This window comes from Lasioglossum baleicum, chromosome 13, assembly GCF_051020765.1.
Source record: "Lasioglossum baleicum chromosome 13, iyLasBale1, whole genome shotgun sequence".
NCBI lineage: Eukaryota > Metazoa > Arthropoda > Insecta > Hymenoptera > Halictidae > Lasioglossum > Lasioglossum baleicum.
Genome location: NC_134941.1, coordinates 2859191 through 2880348, shown reverse-complemented (window position 1 = coordinate 2880348; position 21158 = coordinate 2859191). Strand labels below are relative to the sequence as shown.

Genomic DNA, 21158 nt, shown 5'->3' with positions numbered 1-21158 from the left:
AATCCGGAACAGTACTCCGAAAAGTGTCCGGTTTCGCGCGGAATCATTTGCGTCTACTTCTGAAGCAGTGGGTCGAAAAACGCGTGCGTTGCGTCGGGTGCGACATTTGGAGGTGTCGAAGCGTAGGTATAAACGCAAACGTGTGCGTCGAACGCCTATACGAAGTGGTCTGACGCACGCGTTTGTCGAAGGAAAAAGAAGGAAAGACATACGAAATCGCGTCGCACTTCCTCGCAGGAAGTTATGACGAACGGAGTATAAATTGCAAAACGCAGCGTCGTGATTTGCCTAGGAAATGCCACCTTCAGAATACGGGTATAACTTATCGACAGGTCTCCGTAGAATTGCTATGGAACGTTTGTAGTTTGTACCGTGGTTCAAATCATACCCAAATTCCGTCACTCTAGGATTGAAATCCTGAAAGGTATTCACGCGAAAAACCGGGTTAATCACTCCCTTCGTCCACGTATCAAGGCGCCTGACCTAAAATTCTTGGAACGGTTTTCAGATTCCAATTTGGCTAGCAGAGACGAAGACGGAGCCGATGTCGGAATCGGAGGACAGACCGGCCTGGATTAAATAAAAAACGAACTAGGAGGACGAGTTGCCGCCGAATTTTCCTGGTCACGTGTCCACGGTGGATGCACGGGTGTACGTGAGCCCATCGGATCACGGTCGATAAGTTGTTGGCTGTGCGTGGATTGAATGGCAGATCGAGTACTCGACTCCTGTAGTAGGACGGTCTCCTTACGCTTTCGAATGATCCGCGGATAAGCGTATCTCTTATTCGACGGACTCGTCTGCCGGAAGGCTAGTAAAATCCGTTTGATCTCCTCCCAGTCGGCGATCATTAGTCGCTATCATCTCCGGGATCTCCCGAGTTTTGCGAGATAAGAGAAGCAAAGTGCGAGGCGAATCGAGAAGACCGAAGAGACAGGAGATCCCGAGCAGCTGCGTGGCTGCGAGTCATCAGCGCTAAGAGTTCTCTATCGCGAGGGCCAGCAGGGAAGGTCTTTCGGAGGGTTGCCAGGTAGAGCCCGGGACCGTTTAGGGTCGTCCGAGCAAGCAGAGGGTGAGGGATTCGCCATCGATGAGGGCAACGGTCTAGAACACGTCGGCTCCTCGAACGTTGTCGGCCTTGATCCATCCTCCACGTCAGCCACGTGCACCGTACACGTTCACGATTATTGGCATCACGAGGATCACATTGATTTCCCCACCAATAACGGCCACATGACTTGACGATCGCCCCACCTACCGCTGCTCGTCGTTAAGTGAAGGCGGCGACAGTGGCAGCGACGTCATCGAAGGAACGACCAGCACGACGACGACGGCGACGACCACGACAACGACGACCGACGACGGTGACGACCGACGACGACACCGACGACGACGACGGACGTAGACGAGGAAAGAACGCGGCAGAGATTGGCAAACGGTTCCTTGCACACTGCGGGTGGGTATTTAACCAGTGACACACGCGGCTGGTAGTTCAGTTGGCGGCAGCCTGTCAGAACGTGCGAGGCTCCGACGCTTCCATTCCGCTTTCGCTCGTGTCGGTTCTCGGGATCAGAGCGTCCTCGATCCTGTTCCCGCTCTCCCCTGGGTTCCCGATCGCGTGTTCATCGGTAGTGGCAGTGTCCTGTGCCGTTGTTTGTGTCGTTGTTCTTGTTATCGTCGTCGCTCCCCCGCGCCGGTTGCAGTGCCGGTTTTGGTGGATAGTGGTGGGTACCAGTGTCGAGTGTGAAACTGGAGCCGGTGGTGGTCGCGGCCCTGAGGAAGAGCTATCATGTGCCCGCAGATGATTTTCGGACTGGCGGTCTTCGCGCTGCTGACTCTAGGTGGTCGGGTAACAGCCTACTCCAATCAGTGGGCGGTGCACATCGAGGGTGGACCGGAGGCCGCGCAGAGGGTCGCCATGGACCATGGGTTTCAGTATCTTGATAAGGTAGGGCACTATTTTTCTCTTCATTCCCAGAAGCAATTTAACACTAGGTTTACGGCATCTTATATTTTCAATTTACGATTATTGAGATCATACAGATGCATCCAACTGGAATTATTAACCCTTAGCACTCGACTGGTGACTCTGAGGCGCCGCTAAAAATGATTCAAGATATTGTTTACATTGTTAAATCAATTACTAAACATGTAGGTATTGTATGAGCTATTATACCAATTTTATACATAAAATTTAAAAAATCGTAGAGAATGGAATTATTCTAGGTCGGAAGAAATGTTTAATTTTCAAGGTAAAATTGCTCCGAGTGCAAAGGGTTAAGCAAATTTATTTCTTCAGGTATACAAGATAAACTACGATACGCGATCAGTTTAAATTACTCTGTTATTGCCAGGCCCTTTGAATATTTCTTTCATCACTTATTTGTGGCATTCTTCTGATCAAAATGGCACTGACACTGAACACACTAATTGACGGTGTTCCGTAAGTTTTCGGTCGCGCGGTTCGTGTTTACACGAACGATGGGACGATCGGTGGGATTACGAAGAAATAGTAGAACCACAGGATCTAAGAAACAGCACGGACCCGAGAGTTTTTCTTAGGTCAAGGCTTTCTTAGATTCATGTCCTATTGATTTTACAAAATGATACTCAACAGAGTTAGAGTACAGAATAGTATAGAGTACTCCATACACAGAATTGTTCTTCCAAATGAATTTTATTTATATTTTGTGTATGATAACATTGTAACCAAAGTGCTACTTTGAATAGCATTCGATTACGTGAAGATACTCTGCATGCTTAACTAACAAATTGGCAACGTAGAGACGTAGATAATCCCATAAAAACCCCTTTAAAAAATGATTAATCAGTAGACCTATTAACATTAAAATAGAATATTATGTAAATGTTTATTAATAATTGTTCTCCCAACTTGCACGCGTCCTGTAGACCCAGACAAAGTTTGGTTCACAGTTTAATAATTCATAATTTCGTATAAAATTATCTGTTTATGGGATTAAAAGGAGTTCTTGAAAATTCGTTAATAGCGATATTCCTTGTTGATTTCAAACGCGATGAATACATATTTCATACCTAAACCGTTGTGTCAGTGTATTTAGAAATTAATGAATCGTGCAGTGGTACAGCGAATGGTATTCTATGTACTGCAAACTGTTTCCAATTATCTCATTGTCGTGTGATAAATGACGGGCATAACAACCACGTAAAGTAGCGTAGCGTACACGATACAATGTAATGTTTACTTCGTTAATAATGATATTAAAGCGAATATGTCAAATATAATATTGTATGCCAAATAAAGATTCTCGGAAGAGGCCTTTAACGGACGCCGTCAACGATTAATATTATGTAACGATAATTACATCTAATTAATACTAGATTTGCGGAACACTCGAATCGACTATTTTACATTATTTTATAAAAATAATGTATCTATTCAAATTTTTAGCCATTTTTAAAAATAATATGTGCACCCAAACTAATTAAAAATATTAGAACTCGTCAGTTTGACGAGTCCCGTAAACTCAGTGTAAAGAAAAAGAAATAATTGCCGAGATTAATCTTTCAGATTGTCTCAATTGTTTTATCTATGATAGAAAATCGTGCTTTTAAAGTGTTTATAATTGAGATGTGCAGGTTAATTAAATTGGTGGTAAAAAGAAAGATGATAAAAAGCGAGCCTTGAAATTGTGTATTTTTAAATTACTAACTCTCTTTTCAAAATGTTTGTTTTCTCGCGAGCTTCATATTTTTTTAACCCCCTGGCAACGATGCTGAAATTCGCTGTTTCGTGTATTGAATATATCAACACTGGTCCTGTTTGTTGAAAAACGATTTAAATTTTCATTCGAACGGTTAAAATCACGATTCCGAGTATTAAAAGTTAATTGCACGGAACTGTAAATCATCATTCCTATTGTAAGCATTCATATGTATACAATTTTTATGTACATATTCTGTAGATTCGTGAATTTGTGATTACACTTTTCCTACAGTTTCACTCGATATGCTTCATCGCAAGTCAATATCAACTTTGTCATTAAAAGATTGCCTTATCAGAAAAGTTTATTTATTTACAGAATTATAATTACTCGATAAAGATCAGGACTTATCAGTCTATGATATAAATAAGTCAAACAAAGGATAAATAACTTGATCAGTTGTCGTGTAACGTTGTAAACCGCGTCGAATATATTTTTACCACGTTTTTATTAGCTCGCTTTTTCAATACTCTATGCTCGCGAATGAAACGGGAATTGTTTGTTACTTAATCGGCTGGGAACGATTGCAACAATTCATACGAACGACATCGATCAGTCATTTATCATCGATGGTTGGAGAAGCGGCGCGGTTGAATAGCTTTTTTGTGAACAGGTTAATTGATCATACAGTGAGAATTAATTATTCCTATTGCATGATAGGCGCTGTGCATTTCATGATAGTAGATGTTGCTGGTTTTGTGCTTGAGAAATCCGGTTGCGTAAAACGAGATAATAATGTGTACGACTTCGGTGAATCAGGCGGAATTACCCGCTTGCGCGTACATACATCAAACATCGTTGTAAATGCCGGATAAATATTAAAAAAGAAACATCTGAGAACGGTCTCTTGTTGGTACTTGAATTAGCAGTCTTCGCGAGCTCGTAGGATAACCTTTGGAGTATTTTTCGAGCGTTTGTTACGTTGGCATCATTACACGCACTGCTGGACATCATTACGAATTGTGTATTCATATCATGCATGTGACGAGACAAGTAACTTTTATTTAATCTCTTTATTATAACGTTAACGCATTGAGCATAGCCGCCAGATTAAGACTTGTGTCCCCGCTCTACCTTCCCCTTCTACGACGCTGTTCCCCACGCTTCCGCCACGGCCCGGTCACGTGATGCGTTTCGTCTCGGTTGTGCACGTGTCCCAATGTGACGTAACTAATCCGGTACTGGCAGAGAGGGGGAGAGCGTAACTTTTACCCTTTAATTCGAGTCAATTCCCCTGATTTGACGACTCTGGCTTCACCACCGGGTATCCACGTGTAGAAAGGGATCGGGTGCTCCGTTTGCCTCGTAACTTATGAAAACAATTAGACACACCTCGAGCGGAAAGGGCGTATCGTCGCAGAATACCAACTACTGGAAATTCGAAGGGATGTGAGAAATAGGATGGACTCGATTATATTAATGTCGAGTAATATATTTTAGTTTAATACCTATATAGAACGTTACAAATGGTTTGTGTGATTTGTCGCGTGCGTCTACGTCCGACGCACCGAGAAGTGCGGGGATGATCCACGGAAATGCCTAACAAAAATCGGTCCAATGGATTAGAATTCAATTCTCGAAAATTATGCAACTCGCTGCATTACTGAAAGTGCCCTTATTCAGAATAACTTTTTTCAAATTGGACCGAATGACTTGACTTTTTTGAGCAATTGGAAGCACTGATTTACTGAATGGCGTACAACACAGATTTAGAAAAAATTGCAATTGAATTACATGAGAAAATAAGAAAGGGCACTTTTTAAAACTTCTTTATTTGAGCCCGTGATAAAAATTTAAAATATGCGTCTCGTGGGTGTACGTTAGTTATACCCAGTGTCGCCAAATAGGGGAAATTGAGGGGAATACAGTACCCATATTACATAACCATATTATAACTTCACATAATCAACATTTACGTGTGAAAAACTAAATTTGTGAGTTAGTAGCATTTAATATTCTTCATTTAATATTATAATTGATATTCATCCATGTTTTATGGAACGTTCGATCATGTGTCGTGCACGTTTTTATTAGCTTATTTAGAATTTTTAAATTTGATATCGGAAAACAATCCATCATTTCAAACGATACTAAAAATGTTGTACGTGCAAATGAGTTTAATGCAAATTTCGGAGAATTGGTTGCCACAAACATTTTGCATAAATCATTTGTCAATCAAGAGGAGCATGTGACAGGAATAAGTCGCGAAAGCGCAGCTCGCAGAACGAGTCTTACAAATTACTATTTCTCCGTGAGGAAACGAGAAAAATGTTCCACAAGATATGAGTCTGGCGCGGTCGGTATTACACGTCACAGGGAAAGATGAGCCTGACATGATCGAGCTTCGCTTCTCAGGAATTTCTCACTTTGATCGCGAAACCACGAAAAGATTCCCGGCCGCCATATTGGGGCCGATATGGAGGCATCTATCTGTGCTCGGAATAAGAGTCGTCTCGACTCGGCGCGGTTTCTGAACGATAAGCTGCGTATATGAAAAAACCAAGCTGAAACGGGAATAGATTTAACGAATCGCGTATTTGCTTATGCCGTAGAAATCATCGGGAGTTGAGACGAATGATAGAAAATCGGGCTACTGCTCGATCCGAAACGCTGCGACAAGAATTGCTTCTTCTTCTTTTAGAATGTCAGTTAATTTATTTGTCCGCTTTCCTGATTTGTGCACAGGAATTGCTACTAAAGTCCGTCGAACTATAAATCTTCATAGTTGCATGCAGACTTTAAATGATTGTCCTTAATCTCTCTCGATCAAATATTTCTCAAGATGTCTTCGTTTCATCGGTCAGTTTTCAAACATTTGAATTTGCATGAACATCCACGGACAGGACAACGCGCAATTGTTTCAGGTTATATTTTTTTACCATTGTACCCCAAATACTCCTTTGAATGACAACAGGAAGCCAATTATGTGGAAAAAATATGCGCTTCCATTTTAAAAAAAACATGACATGAAACACGTTACGTGATCGGGACGGGAAGCGTGGGGAAGGGGAAGTTAGAGTGGCGACACAAGTCTTGTCTTCATATTTGTCCTTTGACGTTTCTCTGTAATTGCACTGGTAACCAGAGTTGAACAGAATTACAATTGAATTACTCAAGGAATTATAATTACAAAGTAATTTTGAATTACATTGTAATTCAGTCTTATTGAAATTTATAATTCAGATCTTTATTCAATTAAATTACGATGTAATTCGTAATTGCAACTGGAGTGCAATTATAAAATACATTTTAATTAAATTACAGCAATTGAAATTACAATACAATTATAAAATACTTTGTATAAAATACATTAATTACGAATTACGATGTAATTAAATTAAAATTAAAAATTAAAGAATAACAAAGTAATGGGTAAGAAGAGGTTGAAAAATCCAGGTGAAGGTTTCAAACAGAAGGAATTTATTATTTATAAATTTATAATATCTGAACAGCCATCTGAACAACCATAAATATGGAATAGCATTACGTATTACATATGAACGAGGACGAGGAATAGAAACTACGCCACACAGACAGCAAACAAGAATATGAAAGAAAAACATAAAAACATACCGCACTTCTTCAAAGTTCTGGGCTATAATTTGGAGAGCTGTATTTTAATTATATTGTATTTCAATTACACATCTGATTAAAATGCTTAGTAATTGAATTGATTGAAAAGTTTGAATTATGTAATTCAGTTACGACGTAATTGAATTACTATGTAATTGAAATACAATGCAATAATTCAATTACGATGTAATTGAAATACAATGCAATAATTCAATTACGCTGTAATTGAATTAGCACAAGTCTGCTGGTAATGGTATAACAAATACTGTATAATATAATAAATAATCTAGTAAATGAAAATAATCGATACACAATATACTTATCATCACGTTCTCTTTTCGTGTTGATCCACAGGCGATAACATTGAAACGATAAAAATATTTTCTGAATACACAAAATAAAAGAAGTTTATGACTGGATAATTGAAGAAAATTTTGCAAGTTCGACTTCATTTCTTCGTTTAACTAATTTCTGTTAATAAGGTTGATTGGCTAACGTGATTGTGATTCTACGTTGTCAACCAACGCAACGGCCGCAATGGCCGTCCTATTCACTTCTCGTCAAGAAGGACGACGGAAATGAAGCTACGGGCGAATCTCCTTTCTGCGTAAATAGTTTTCGCCGGGACACACCCCTATCTTCGCTTTCCGTGTCAATTCCTGTTCGATCACGAAAATTAAATGAAACACAATCTAGCGAAATGTACCTTCCAGTGGAAGGCAGCTTCAATTGGGCTACAGATGGAACTAAATCAATCGACCACTCAAGATATGATGACTGAGAAGGATATTCTCACTGTATGCTTCGAGTAACTTTGTGTTCCAAGTATTTTTTCCTTGCAACTTCAAATAACACAATATAAAGTAATAGACACAGTCACGAACAAATGTGTTGGCACAGTCAGTTTTAATTACAGTGTCTCAGAAATTTGTTGAAACAAAGGTCTGTCACATCAATTGGTTCAAATTTAAAATTTCAAGCTTTACGTTAAAATTAATATAAATTTGTTAGAAAGAGAGAAATATTAATACAATAGGCTACACAAATATTACACATATATGTGGCGGTAAAAAAAATGTTTCCACTCAATTTTCATTCTATAATTATAACTGGTCTACGACTATAATTTTACAAAACAATTCCAAAGTCAAGGAAAACAATATGATGTACGTACAAGTATTGAAAATAATTTTTACAATAGCAGAATTAATTCTTTTAATATTTTGTATGTATTTTATATATTTTCCTTTATATTTATTTACATATATGTATACAGTCTACCAGTTAAAAATCTATCATTTCTCTGTGATGTAATATTTGAAAGTATTGGTTGACTTTTTTTAATTACTTTCGAAATAATTTGAAATTTGAAATAATATTACAAGAATTCTCGAAATGTATTTCTGTAGGAAAGAACAAATTCTTCTCTGTAAATATTAAAAGTTTCGAATAATCAAGATACATACATACATTTCTTCTTCCTAACTGGAATTAAAGTTCTGTAGCTAGAAGCATGATTCAAGCTGTATATGTAAAGACATGTGGAAACATTTGCAACGGTTATATAACATTGTGTAGTTAATAGCAGAGGGGAAGATATGTACACATGTTGTGTACACTAGAACAGCAATAATTCCGATGACAGTGAAAGAAACGTTGCAAAATGGACAATTGACAATAACTTTCGAAGTACGGCACAATTTCGTTGGCGTGTGCAATTCAAATGTAATTTCAAACTGGTACACACGCCATTATAGGTACAATGGAACCTCGATTATTGGTACTCATCGGTGGAACACGAGTTGTTCGAATAATAGAACAATTACTTAGCTTCAGTGCTGAACTAAACCCTTACCGAGTTGTGCAGGTGTATAACAATTGATTTTCAAGGTGAAAAGGTCAACAATTTTGTTTTACTGTGCGTCGTATTTTATTAATCACGAAAATAAATATGTAGTTCCAAAAAAACGATCGGTCAAAACACAACCGTTCTGTTAAAAAATTATAATAAAGTTTTTCATTAACGAACTGATTTTATTTGTACAATATTTTCATTCCTCGATCGAATGGAGTTTATATGTATAGCGCGCTGTGAACGAACCAGTTGGTAATGATTTCTTTGCGCGTGCAATATATCGAAAATAAATAAAATCAGTTTGATAATGAAAAAACTTTATCATCATATTTTAAGAGAACGGTTGAGTTTTGACCGATGCTTTGCACTTTTTACCACGCTTATCTTAAATTGCCGTGTTGTTATTGTATGCGTCAAATCTTGTAATCGAATTTTAAACTTAAACCACTTCCCATAGTCCAATCTTGCTGAAAGTTTGTATACACACTTGCTTCCGATTACAATAAAAGTAGAAAATAAAATATATAAAAAAACTTTTTAAAAACCACGCTTATATTAAAATGCATTGAAAAAGGGAAAATAATTTTTTCCTGGTTTTCCAAAAATACCGAATCCAGTTAAATGATTAATAATATCTTTCCCCAAAATTTTAAGCAATTAGTTCAAAATTTCTTCCATTATAAAATTAGTGTCGGAATAGATAGAAAAATATAAAATCATGGCATTAGTGACTATAAAAATAAAAGCGTGCAGCGCTAAACTATATTGACGTAATCTTCGTGGACGCTCCACGCCTTTATTTTTATAGTCACTAATGTCACGATTTTATTTAAATTTATATTAAATTTTACTATCTATTCCGACACTAATTTTATAACAGATGAAATTTTTAACTGATTGCTTAAAACTTTGGGGAAAGATATTATTAATCATTTAACTGGATTCGGTATTTTATGGAGAGCTAGGAAAAAAATTATTTTCTCCTTCTTAGTGCATTTTAATATAAGCATGGTTTGTAAAAAGTTTTTTTTATATCTATATCTTTTATCCTTGTGACGAGTAGAATAACATTAACTCTGAAATTATTGAAATTATTCAACCCTGAACCGAGGGTGTAGAATCTTGCTATGATAGCGTGATTACAATAAATTGTATAGTATGTGGATTGTTCGTGATCGAATATTATTTCTGTGTTAAAAATATTCAATAATCGAGGTTGCACTGTAATATGAAGAAAACTATAGTAACAGAAATAAAAAGAATCGAAGTATTGCATTCGTTGATGAGAGTTCTGGTAAAATCTGTCGAATATATGTAGTTAATGTAACGTCAGACTGTTATCTTTATTGCGCGGGCCGCGTGACTATGTATGTACCACGTTTAATCAGATTATTTCGTTGCCGGCCGATATTGTCGCAAATTAAATTTCACTCGCGCTTGCTTCCTCGCGTGTTAACTTTAGCACATTTCAATGACCCCGGTGATGGAGCATATTTACTTATTTTTCTTAATAGAAGCATACACACCGTCTACCTACCTATGTATGTGTGCACAATGCGCACGGTCATAGTTTGCTTAGCTATCTCGAGTACGGTTACGTTTTCACTGGCAATTTACGTCCCCTTAAATATGCGGCAGGTGGGCCGAGTAAACTTGAACGACGAAAAATGGCGCACACACTCCTAAATCAGTTAAAACTAAACACTTGAATCTAATTTACACTCTTGAAAATTTCCCTCCGCATTCTTTTTTTCCAGATACAATTCGTGCAGACGTGTCAGCCGCGACAATTCTATTATTCAGTAGGTGCTTTAGGCACGACATTTATTATAAAATCAAAATTAATCTCTCAACACATCATTATTTAATTTCTAAAATTCTATCTACTTGATTATTAAGATAAAATTCGCATCGTTCGATCCCACTAGATACAAGCTCTTGTACACGTATTGAAAACAAAAGATTCTTCTGAATTCGAACTCAAAAGCACCCTTTGACCATTTAACGTGACTGTATCTGTCACGAGTATAAGTATGAGGACGTTAAACATGGTAAAGACAGCTAGACCACTTGTCTAGTGTATGTTAAATGTTCAAAATAAATTTCGCGAGACCTGCTTCATTTTTGCTCCACGGCGCTGAATATCTAGCTACGCTACTGGGTTTAGGGTTAAATGCTCAAGTATTTAAAGACTATAAATGCCATTATGCCCCTCTGTAGACTTATACTCTATCCAACGAGAGACCAGTACCGCGTGAAGACCAGTTTTCGTTTGTCGCTGCGCATCTTCGCCCTAATTGGTTCAAGAAACTGGGGAGGGGATAGTGGAGTGAGAGATGATAGGCTCGCTGCGCCCCCACCATCTTCCAAGCTGCGCGCAACGGTACTGTTCTATCGTTGGATATAGTTTACATAAAGACTATAATACCGATTAGGAGTTGTAATTTAATTTTGGAGGTCCATCATTTGAGCATGAGCAGAGATTGCCCTGTGGGGCACTGGTCTGGGTCCGATAAGATCGATAGAAGTGAATCCATGCCAAAGCGCTCTACACGAAAAAGCAAATTAAAATCTTCTCTTGATATTGAACCTGCAAGATTTCAAGTTCTATCTTTCTTTAATGCTATTTTGAAGTTTAAACTATTGCTAGCTTCTTCAATTAGTAAGTTATTTGTTACACTGTTTCTGGCAAATGTGAAATATTTCCGTTGCATCCTTGTAAGCCCCTAATGAAATGGAGCGAATCTATCATTTTTCCGCATCTAAAGATACTGCAAACAAAAAGATATATTTGGGAACATTAAGAAACATTTTAACTTTATTTTCACATTTTCTTATTACTTGAAGATAAAATATAAAATATTGTATTTTTATCTTCAATGTAGCGTAGGATTTTTTAATAATTTTAAAAAAGAGATGTGTTAAAAAGAGAGGTGACTGTTAGACGCAAAAATATCTTTTCCGCTGGAAAAATTCAACTTTAACCATTTATAAAAATTCAGCAGATTAAGATATCAAAAAAATTGTACGCTACGTTGAATATGTTCTATTTTTATATTTTGGTTATTTTTATCGCTGAGTGCAAGCTGTATTGCTGGACGTGGAGTTCAATAATGTCATACATTTTGTACTTTCATGTAATAAATAAAAACGTGGTAAAAAATGAAAATAAAGCTAAATCTAAAACAGTATTTTTACATGCGAGAAAAATTTGATTAGGCTTATACAGGGTTGCATACCTCCTTAACATTTATTTGTCGCTTCGACATTTCGTTGTTTTATGGATTCCACTTTCGCCTGTATTTTCGTAGTCTTCCGGTGTTTGCAAATTAAGCGCAGACAACGTCGGAGGGACAATAAATAATCACTAGATATCGCCACAACAAGTACCGTTGTTACTTTGTCATTAACTTGGGCACGAGGGTATATTGCGAATTCGCAGCAGCGGTCTCTCGTTGCACAAGCGATAATTCACCGATATTTCATGCGTTTTAGCGTTTGCTTGCAATGTAAGAGGGAAAAGCGACAACGCCGGTCGATAAGACGGGGGATTCACAAGAGTACACGTCGAGACGAATGCCGTTTCCTTTGTGTCGTCGCCACGATCGTAAAACGCGGAACACGCAGAGGTTTTATTACGAATTCTTTCGTTTCCTTCTTATTAATTCTCGAGCACAGATTGCAACCTTTTATATTAATGCCGCTCCATTATAAGCCGTATATTTCCTTACATCATCCTCTTGTAAGAGTGCAATAATTATGAGTAATAGAAATTTTATTAAATCCCTGATATTACGAACGAAGCTGCGCTGCAGCAACATCCAGCAGTAAAACCTGCCTTATACAGAGATTATCGTGTTTGAAACTGGTCTGTTTATTTCACTTCCTCTTATTTTAGCGAAAAAAATTCGAAAATCAAAAATTCTGTAGTCGTCATTCGTCCTTTGTGTCCTTGTTACTGCTCAGAATGTAGCACATCCAATACATCTTGTTTTCTCTTTTACCATAGTTCATTATTTTCAAAGAAGGGAATTACAAATTTAATTGTTCATCTTCCCATCACATTGATTTTTGCATCTTTTTGCCAGAGACAAATTAAGTTGACAAATGGAAAGACTGATGTGGGTTAAATTGTTCAATGATTAGTTTTTCTTCTGGTGCATTGAATTTTCAATTTTTAGTCGACAAAATAAATCATCCTTTTGATATTGAGATGAACCATTGCCAAATACCTCACAATAATTAATAGGCTCTTTAGAGGCCACGTTTGATAGTGTATAACAGTTTGCGTTTGCGTTGAAAAGTAATTAGTTTTTGTTGAACTACTTGCAAATTTATAAATTATAAGATGTTAGAAAATTTATACCTTTAGCTATGCCAACTGTTCTAAATGCAGTATCTGTTAAAGTTAGCATTGCATCAATGCGTAACGCTTTGATGCACAAGTATTTCGAAAAATTATTCACAAGTAAAGTCCGAAGGCATTTTTAATTCACCTATTTTGTTGGAGTATTCGTTTTACGTTGCCTCTGGACTGTAGCAACGACTTGGTCTAGATATTTATTTATGTATGGATTCGTTGAGCACTATTGAGCTCACAGTTTTTTAGTAATAAAAGTGGAATAGTTCTTGCGGTAACAGTGTATTCATTTATATGACTCACAGTCCAGGGTTTCAAAGTTATGATAGCGACTGACATGTTTTCCTTCTACTTTTTCTTCGGCACACAAAGATATATTAGGTATTCGTCTTGAGAAATGCGCGCTTTATATCAAAGAAACGTTATCATAAATTAATCGTGAACAGCTGTGAAAGGTAAACTCAGCTGGTCTTCTTGTATACTAGATACCGAAGATTATCTAACACAAGCCACGTGTAAGTTTCCTCATTTTCTACCCACTAGTTTGATGTAAAAGCGACTGGCAAATGTTTATCCGTCAACACATATTTTATAGTTCAATTAATTTCTTGCAAACTCATATTTCAAATGACCGAGGCTACGTTCCTGTACTGTTTAGTGAACTGTTCAAACTTCTGTAGACCAGTTTCATATTTTTATACTGCTACTTGTACGAGTTATTGTATTAATATGCCGTTGTCAAAACGTGTTGTCATAGACGACAACGTTTGACCAATAAAGAGTTTAACCGTAACGCAAGCTCCAATTAAAAAATGCGACAGCGTCGCTTAGCTTCACAGTCATGAAACTATAAGTCAAACTTGAACGCGCGTAAAGTCGTTCCGTCGCTTTGCAGCATTCACTTTCCAATGGCTAAAGATTTGTTAGGGTATTTCGGGAAGTTCTTTCTGCGAAGTCCAATAAATCGTTGTTAGGAAGACATAAGGTCGCGAACCAACGCGGCGGCCATAAAAGACTATGTTCCTTTAAAGAACGACGGAAGATTATAAACTTTTAAAGGACTGCAGTTTTAGTATGAGAACGCGATCGCTGTGTAGGTAGAGAGAAGTTTAAACTTGACTTTCTAACCTTTAACAGGCCGCCTATTACAGTCAATCGGGGTGTTCAACTCGGGCTGAATAAACCGAGCTGTTTATGGAGTAACTGTTGTAAAACGTGTTCTTATTTTCCGGTGTAAAACTGTTACCTTGGAGTGCAAGCATGCGATTAACGTGGTCACGCTACGATACCAGATTGAGTGTGCCGAGTCTTTGTAATTCACGTTCGCAACTTCTGTCTTACTATTCTTCTCTATATGTATAGGGTAAATGTACCTATTACCTCGGGTGTACGTTTCTCTGCGGTATTTTTACCCGCTAAGATTAACTCCTTGCCGTACCATTTCCTTTCGAGTTACAGTGATTAAAACGTCTTTACCTCCAAAAATGTCGTAGAAGAGAAAAGATAATTTATATTTTTTGAATGTCTACATTTATTTGAATGCTTAAATGAATCAAATTCTATTTCATTTAAAAAGAAACGCATGACATTCAATATTTGTTAGACTTTGTTAAAATCTTCATGACGAGTCTGACGTCTGACTCGTTAAAATACGGCGAGGGGGTAAAATATTTAAAAATAAATACTATGCCTCTGAAGAAAGTACAATTTAACGAGATCGTGTGCTGATATTTATATAATCTCAGTATTTCGAAAAACATTTTTAAAAGGTAAAAATAACTATTTCTCTTCTATCTCAATCGGCAAAGGACTGTTGTTCACATGATTGTATATTCTTTATATTGCTATAAATTGCATAGGGGAAATTTTTACTGTTATTTAGATACCTACTTCATAAAAAGAAACTTCTCTTGCCGTTTTTTAATAAACAAATTAAGCCCCCTCAGCATTACATACATTACAGTGAAGGAGGAGTTTACTTCAACGTGTTTGTGAAATGTCATGTTTCGTAAAGGTTCTTAGTTTGCCACAATTTATTGAACAAAAAAAAGGTATAAACCTGCCTATTATATAAATAAAGAATTCTCGTATTATTAATCTCATCTAAAAGTAATTGAACCAGATTTTTACTGTTAAAAATGTACGATTAGGTGATTGCAAAAGTTCATGTCCGAGTTGAGAATAAAACAGTGTTTTCTGCAATTGTATCTAATAAAGTTCCAGTACGTTCTCTAGTAGAATAATTTATATACGAATCGCTCTATTATACGAATTTGTGCTATCTATTATAGTAACTTGAACGGAATATATCGTCATTGTTGTATTCGGTATGATAGTTACGTATTTTGAAAGTAAACACGCGAGACCCGTATAGGGTGTCTAAACTCTAGAATTAAGCTAAACACAGTAACGGTTACAATTAGTGGTATAGAGTATACTCGAAGGCCAGAAGATACCAGGTAGATAGATTACATTATGAATTATTATTATATTATCGATAACAAGTATCTCGAGATAATAGAGTATACATATTTTTCGTTTTATCAAATGGAACTAATCGCATACAGTGGAAGTAAGTACAGGAGGAAGAGGCAGATTAGCTGAACCATAGAACTTAACTGGAAACTGCGAAGCTTACAATTAGCGGTTTCGAGAACGTACTTCTTAACTCCTTTGGAAACATGATAGGGATACGGTATTTCCTCCCCTTGATCATGCTCTCTCGACCTCCTTATAATCCCGATATTATCTTCATCATATCGCCGGGATGGTTGACAGCAGGGATGGGCTTCCTTCGCTCTCGTCGACAACGTGTGAGATATAATAATGGCCATTTAGACTATGCGTTTTATACACTCCGCGACAATGCTGTAAGACATTGTACAAGGTGACAAGAATTTATATGTGAATTATCATTTCTACTCATTGGACCGTTCTCTTGAAAACTGACGTTAACGTTCATATAACACATAAACTTACTTGATTCAGAATTTCATTACAACATAACGTAATAGAATAGATTAATTCTGAATTCCAATTCTGATTTTGAACAATCAAAAAATACGACTAGTTTACTATTACTTACAATATTGCATGTTTATTACGTAATAAATTAAGTTCAAATAACACATAAGTTTATTTGATTCAGTATATCATTACAACATAACGTAATATAAGAGATTAATTCTAAATTCTACAAAAATACGACTACCTATAATATTGTATGATTACCATGTAATAAATTAAGTTCACAAAATTAATTTCAAATTTATTTGATTCAGAATTTTAGCATAACGTAATATAATATGTAGATTAATTCTAAATTCCAATCCTGATTTTGAACAATCAAAAAATACGACCAGTTTACTATTACTTATAATATTGCACGTTTACTATTCACTTTTTCAATCAAAATTCTCTTATACAATAACCAACATTTTCTTCGATATTCAATGATAGTTTCCACTTATAGTTTCAATTCATATCTTTATATCTAAAATATAAATTAATCTGTGATCATCTGGATCTCTCATCATCGAAAATATAAAAATCTACAATAATTTTGCCATTTGTCCACAAATATATTAAAGAAGTTATAAAAAGAAATTAAATTAAGAAAAGGTAAGAAAAGAAGTTAATAAAAGTTTTCTTATATTTTCGTCGTGGTTAATATAGCAAGCCTTATCAGCTATTCTTATCCAGTTTCGTAATTCTTATCAGGTCATTAAGGATGACATTTGACAAATGTGCTTGAAATTTGTGTTTTATTTGTCAAGTTTCATACTTAATGACGATAGAAATATTAATTGCAACAGGGTGTTGAAGAAAGTCTTCTCAAGTGAACTATAACGAGAACTAGTAAACGAGAAAAAGAAATTCCTTTTTACCTTTAGCCAAAAATACCATAATATAAACTGCTCAGTCCGATAAAAAATATTTTTATTTCCTAATTTGAACGCGTCAAAATTTTTCGAACGATAAATATGTATTTATTCTGCTCTAGTTTTTCGTAAATTTGTGCGATAAATTTGTGAATTTGCATTGTGACCTCTGACCGCGGGCTACGCGGAAATCGCGTTCTAATTTTACAAAATTTCGCGGACCTCGCCATTATCGTGTACTACTGAATACATCGTGTATATAAAAAAGTTTATTAACAAGTTTTTTGACTTGTTTATTCACATCGTGCTTCCTCGACGATGTACATCCAATATTAATATACTTTTCCTTTACATTTCTGTTTCCGCGTCTTATTAAAAAAACTGAATTAAAATTTCGCGTACTTCGATGGTGCATTGAAAAGTTTGTGAAACTTGCTAAAACATGTTCATTTGAAAATTCGGAATTTTTTAAAACTTCAGTAGATGGTTTCGGTAGAATTTGTTGCAATTTATTATTATTGTGCTCATCCTAATCGCAGAAAATAGGTGTTTGTATATTTTCCCGTTTATGAAATGATTTGCCGAAAAAATTTTCCTAAAATCTGCAAGCGCATTTAAAATAATACAGAAATTCAACACGTTCGCTAGCAGGATGTCTTTCGATAACAGAAGTATAGTACATGTCAAGAAGAAAATCTATCCGTACATGGTATCGGATAAACCACAATTTTCTTGTAATTCTGCAAGTTTAACACAGATTTCGAATGTTAAAAAACGTTCATACCATAATCTCTCTATTTTCCCATATTCTGTAGTATTTCAGCTTCAATTTTTAAAAAATCATTGCTCTATTTTATTTTTATCGAAAGCTCTTTGACTTTGACACGAAATTCATCGGTTTGTCCCACTGTGCGGCTCGGCGCTTCTCATAACACTTAAAAGCGACGTTACAACGAGCACGGGGACAATTACCGAGCTGTAATCGCGAGAAATAATTTCACGTACTTCAATATTATTTCACGAAAATTACACCTCGAGAAGTCTCCGTCCGAGAGTAATAGTTCCAGTTTCACGCTCTCCATCTTTGGTACCGTTTCGGGATGGGATGGGACGTTGGAGGGAGCGGGGAGGGGATTCAAGCGAACAGTCCAAGGGAATAAGAACTTGAACACGATCTTATTGTTGGGAAAATAATCCTTTCCTCGGAACTTCCCCGGGAATCGGAGATACAAGTTGCCGCGCGAGAACACTTCCGACTATTTCGACAAATCGTCCCATTGATTCCGTAAGAACTGTTGCGATTGCTTTATAATGTCCGGACGGCATTTTGCGGATGCGCCGATGAACTTTCTCCGAGAGAACTTTAGGAGCGAGAAAAGCTGACTTCGGGAAAAATCGGACGCGCCACGGGGAACTGCTAGTGGCCCGTGTGCTCGGCCAACGGGACGTCGACAGTTCAGTGTCGCTCGTTATCGTTTTTGAACAAGATAAAAACTCCTTTCGTCGGTTTCACACCGTGAGAACGTCGAATAAGGACACACTTCTTCCCCTTCTTTCCGATAACGCTGTCATGGTTCGGACAGATAAAATGATTTCTTCAATGGAGACCATAAACGTGGTTACCAAATATTCTGCTTTGTATTCTTACGGACCGATTTCCTGCGAAGAGAATGATCTACATTCCACGGTGAGTCAGACACACATTCGTAAATATTTGTGATCGTTCGTTCAGTTTACACGATCGATATTTTTAGCACTACATACAAGTTTTTAAAGGTTTGCTAATGGGGATATAAGTTGCATTAACCCTACATAACTGTACCGATTACAAAATGTGACTGGTATACATTGTTTCGTAAAAATTACAAGACTGAACTTATTTAGGTTTCCCACAATTTTGATAAGAACATGTGCTTGAAATTTATGTAATAATTTTTCATGGGAACATCTTTATAATTTCAATAATTGAAAAATAATTCTGGTACAGTTAGTGATAACTAGACTGCGGATCTTTATGCAAAATAAAAAATGTTTGCATTGACTGCAGGACACAGGAGCCAAATAAAATATGCATTCTTCTTTTAATTATCCTAAAGAGCTGAAATTAATACACTGATGTCCTTAAAACGTCTTAATTCGTCCACTGCTTTAAATTGTACGTATCCATTTTCGTCATAAATGCATAAAATCCGCAGTCTAGTAATAACTAAGTTTTTATTGATGGCCATGAAGAGCTGGGAATATCCAATGTATCTATGCCTTTTCATCCGTACAAGTATTTGCGAGATACAAAACCATAGATCAATTCTAAATGCATAACTCAATATAATGTGTTGTCTAACTCAAACGAATTAAATAGCTTGGAATCGGGAACAAGAATTTAGCAAAGAAAGGGCCGCGAATGAATTTGTGACACCTAATAGCATCGTTCTATCGCATCGGATGCAAGTCGATCGGTAACTATCAGCGAAATACATGGTGGAAGCTCGTATATCCAACTTTCGAATCAGCTGATCGATTTTCAATAGTGTAGGAAGGGAAGAAAGCGCGGAAGTAGCGGGAAGAAACATGACCGGTTCATTTCGAACGACGTTACTACTTGGTTCTCCGATTGTCAAGAGTTCACGACGGGACACCGCGGCTCGGCGCGGCGTTCGCAGTCGAGCAAGAAAGTTCCGCGAGAAAATAGATCCTCCCGTGTAAGTCCGGATTTCCAGGCGAGCCTTTCAAAACGATTTTGCGAAACCCAACGTTTCACTGGATTACCGTCGCGCGAGATTATACTTTCAATGCACCTTCAAACTCTTCCCCGGGGATTTGTTGCGTGTCCCGAATTTCCGATTGCACCGTGGCCCTCTCGCCGGAAATGATGGACGAACTGTTCGAACGTTCCCGGGATCGTGAATGTTACAACTGAGGATTACTCCACCGTTCGACTTAACCCGGCTTTGGCCTGAGTAGGCTGCTGATGTTTATGGGATTTTCAGATTTTCAGGCTCTCTAAACCGAAAATCCTTGCCAAACGGACAATTATTTTTTCTGTATAACCAGACTGCGTGTCTTTATGTAAAATAAAAATTGTCCAGGTCAAATGTAAGAAATGGAAGTTAAATGAAAATGTAGAGCAAAACTAGGTATATAATCTCATTTTTATGGAACCGTCAATAACATTAATATGTTCTTGAAATTCTAATTCGTTTTTGTCGAATCTCACATCAATGATATTTTTCCCTCGCAGCATCGGAACAATTATTAAATGGTCAAATCATAAAGTTACAAACTATTCTAAAATTTTGAAAGTGTACAGACCTTTGTTAAAGAATGTCGAAAAAGACAAAACTGTTTTAACCCTCTGCTATTTATTTTTAGCCTGACTGGTGTCGAAAATACTGCAAAATTGTGATGAAGAAATAAAATGAAAGAAATCTTGCTACTCGCAATCAGATATCTCGAGATTCACAAAGACAAGAGGATGAATAATTTACTTTCGCGCGCGAGTTATTCCTTAAACCACAAATAATACGAATAAAATAATCGAGTGAACTCGCATTAAATATTCAATCGAAAGCAGAGTTTGAAATTCCAAATATCCGAACGTCCGCAAAGCATTCTCTGCGGAAATGTTGCGCGCGTGAATGCGGCGAACGAGGAATCATTCGAATGCAGAATATTTTTCCTGGGGCGCGCGGTTCTTCTTTTTAACTTTCGAATAATTTTTCATTCGGTGGAAAAAAAGGCGCGTTCTT

The 21158-nt window shown here is 36.9% G+C and overlaps 1 protein-coding gene across 3 annotated transcripts in view; it reads left to right on the top strand.

The window, feature by feature from the left end:
- The window catches only part of LOC143215015 (furin-like protease 1), a 549701-nt gene that overhangs the window by 15416 nt on the left and 513127 nt on the right, over positions 1 to 21158 (top strand). For all 3 annotated transcript variants that reach the window (XM_076436690.1, XM_076436688.1, XM_076436691.1), the window contains exon 2: positions 509 to 1948. In XM_076436690.1, coding sequence (XP_076292805.1) covers positions 1790 to 1948 — 159 coding nt within the window. In that variant the 5' untranslated portion in view covers positions 509 to 1789. The remainder of the gene's footprint in view (positions 1 to 508; positions 1949 to 21158) is intronic.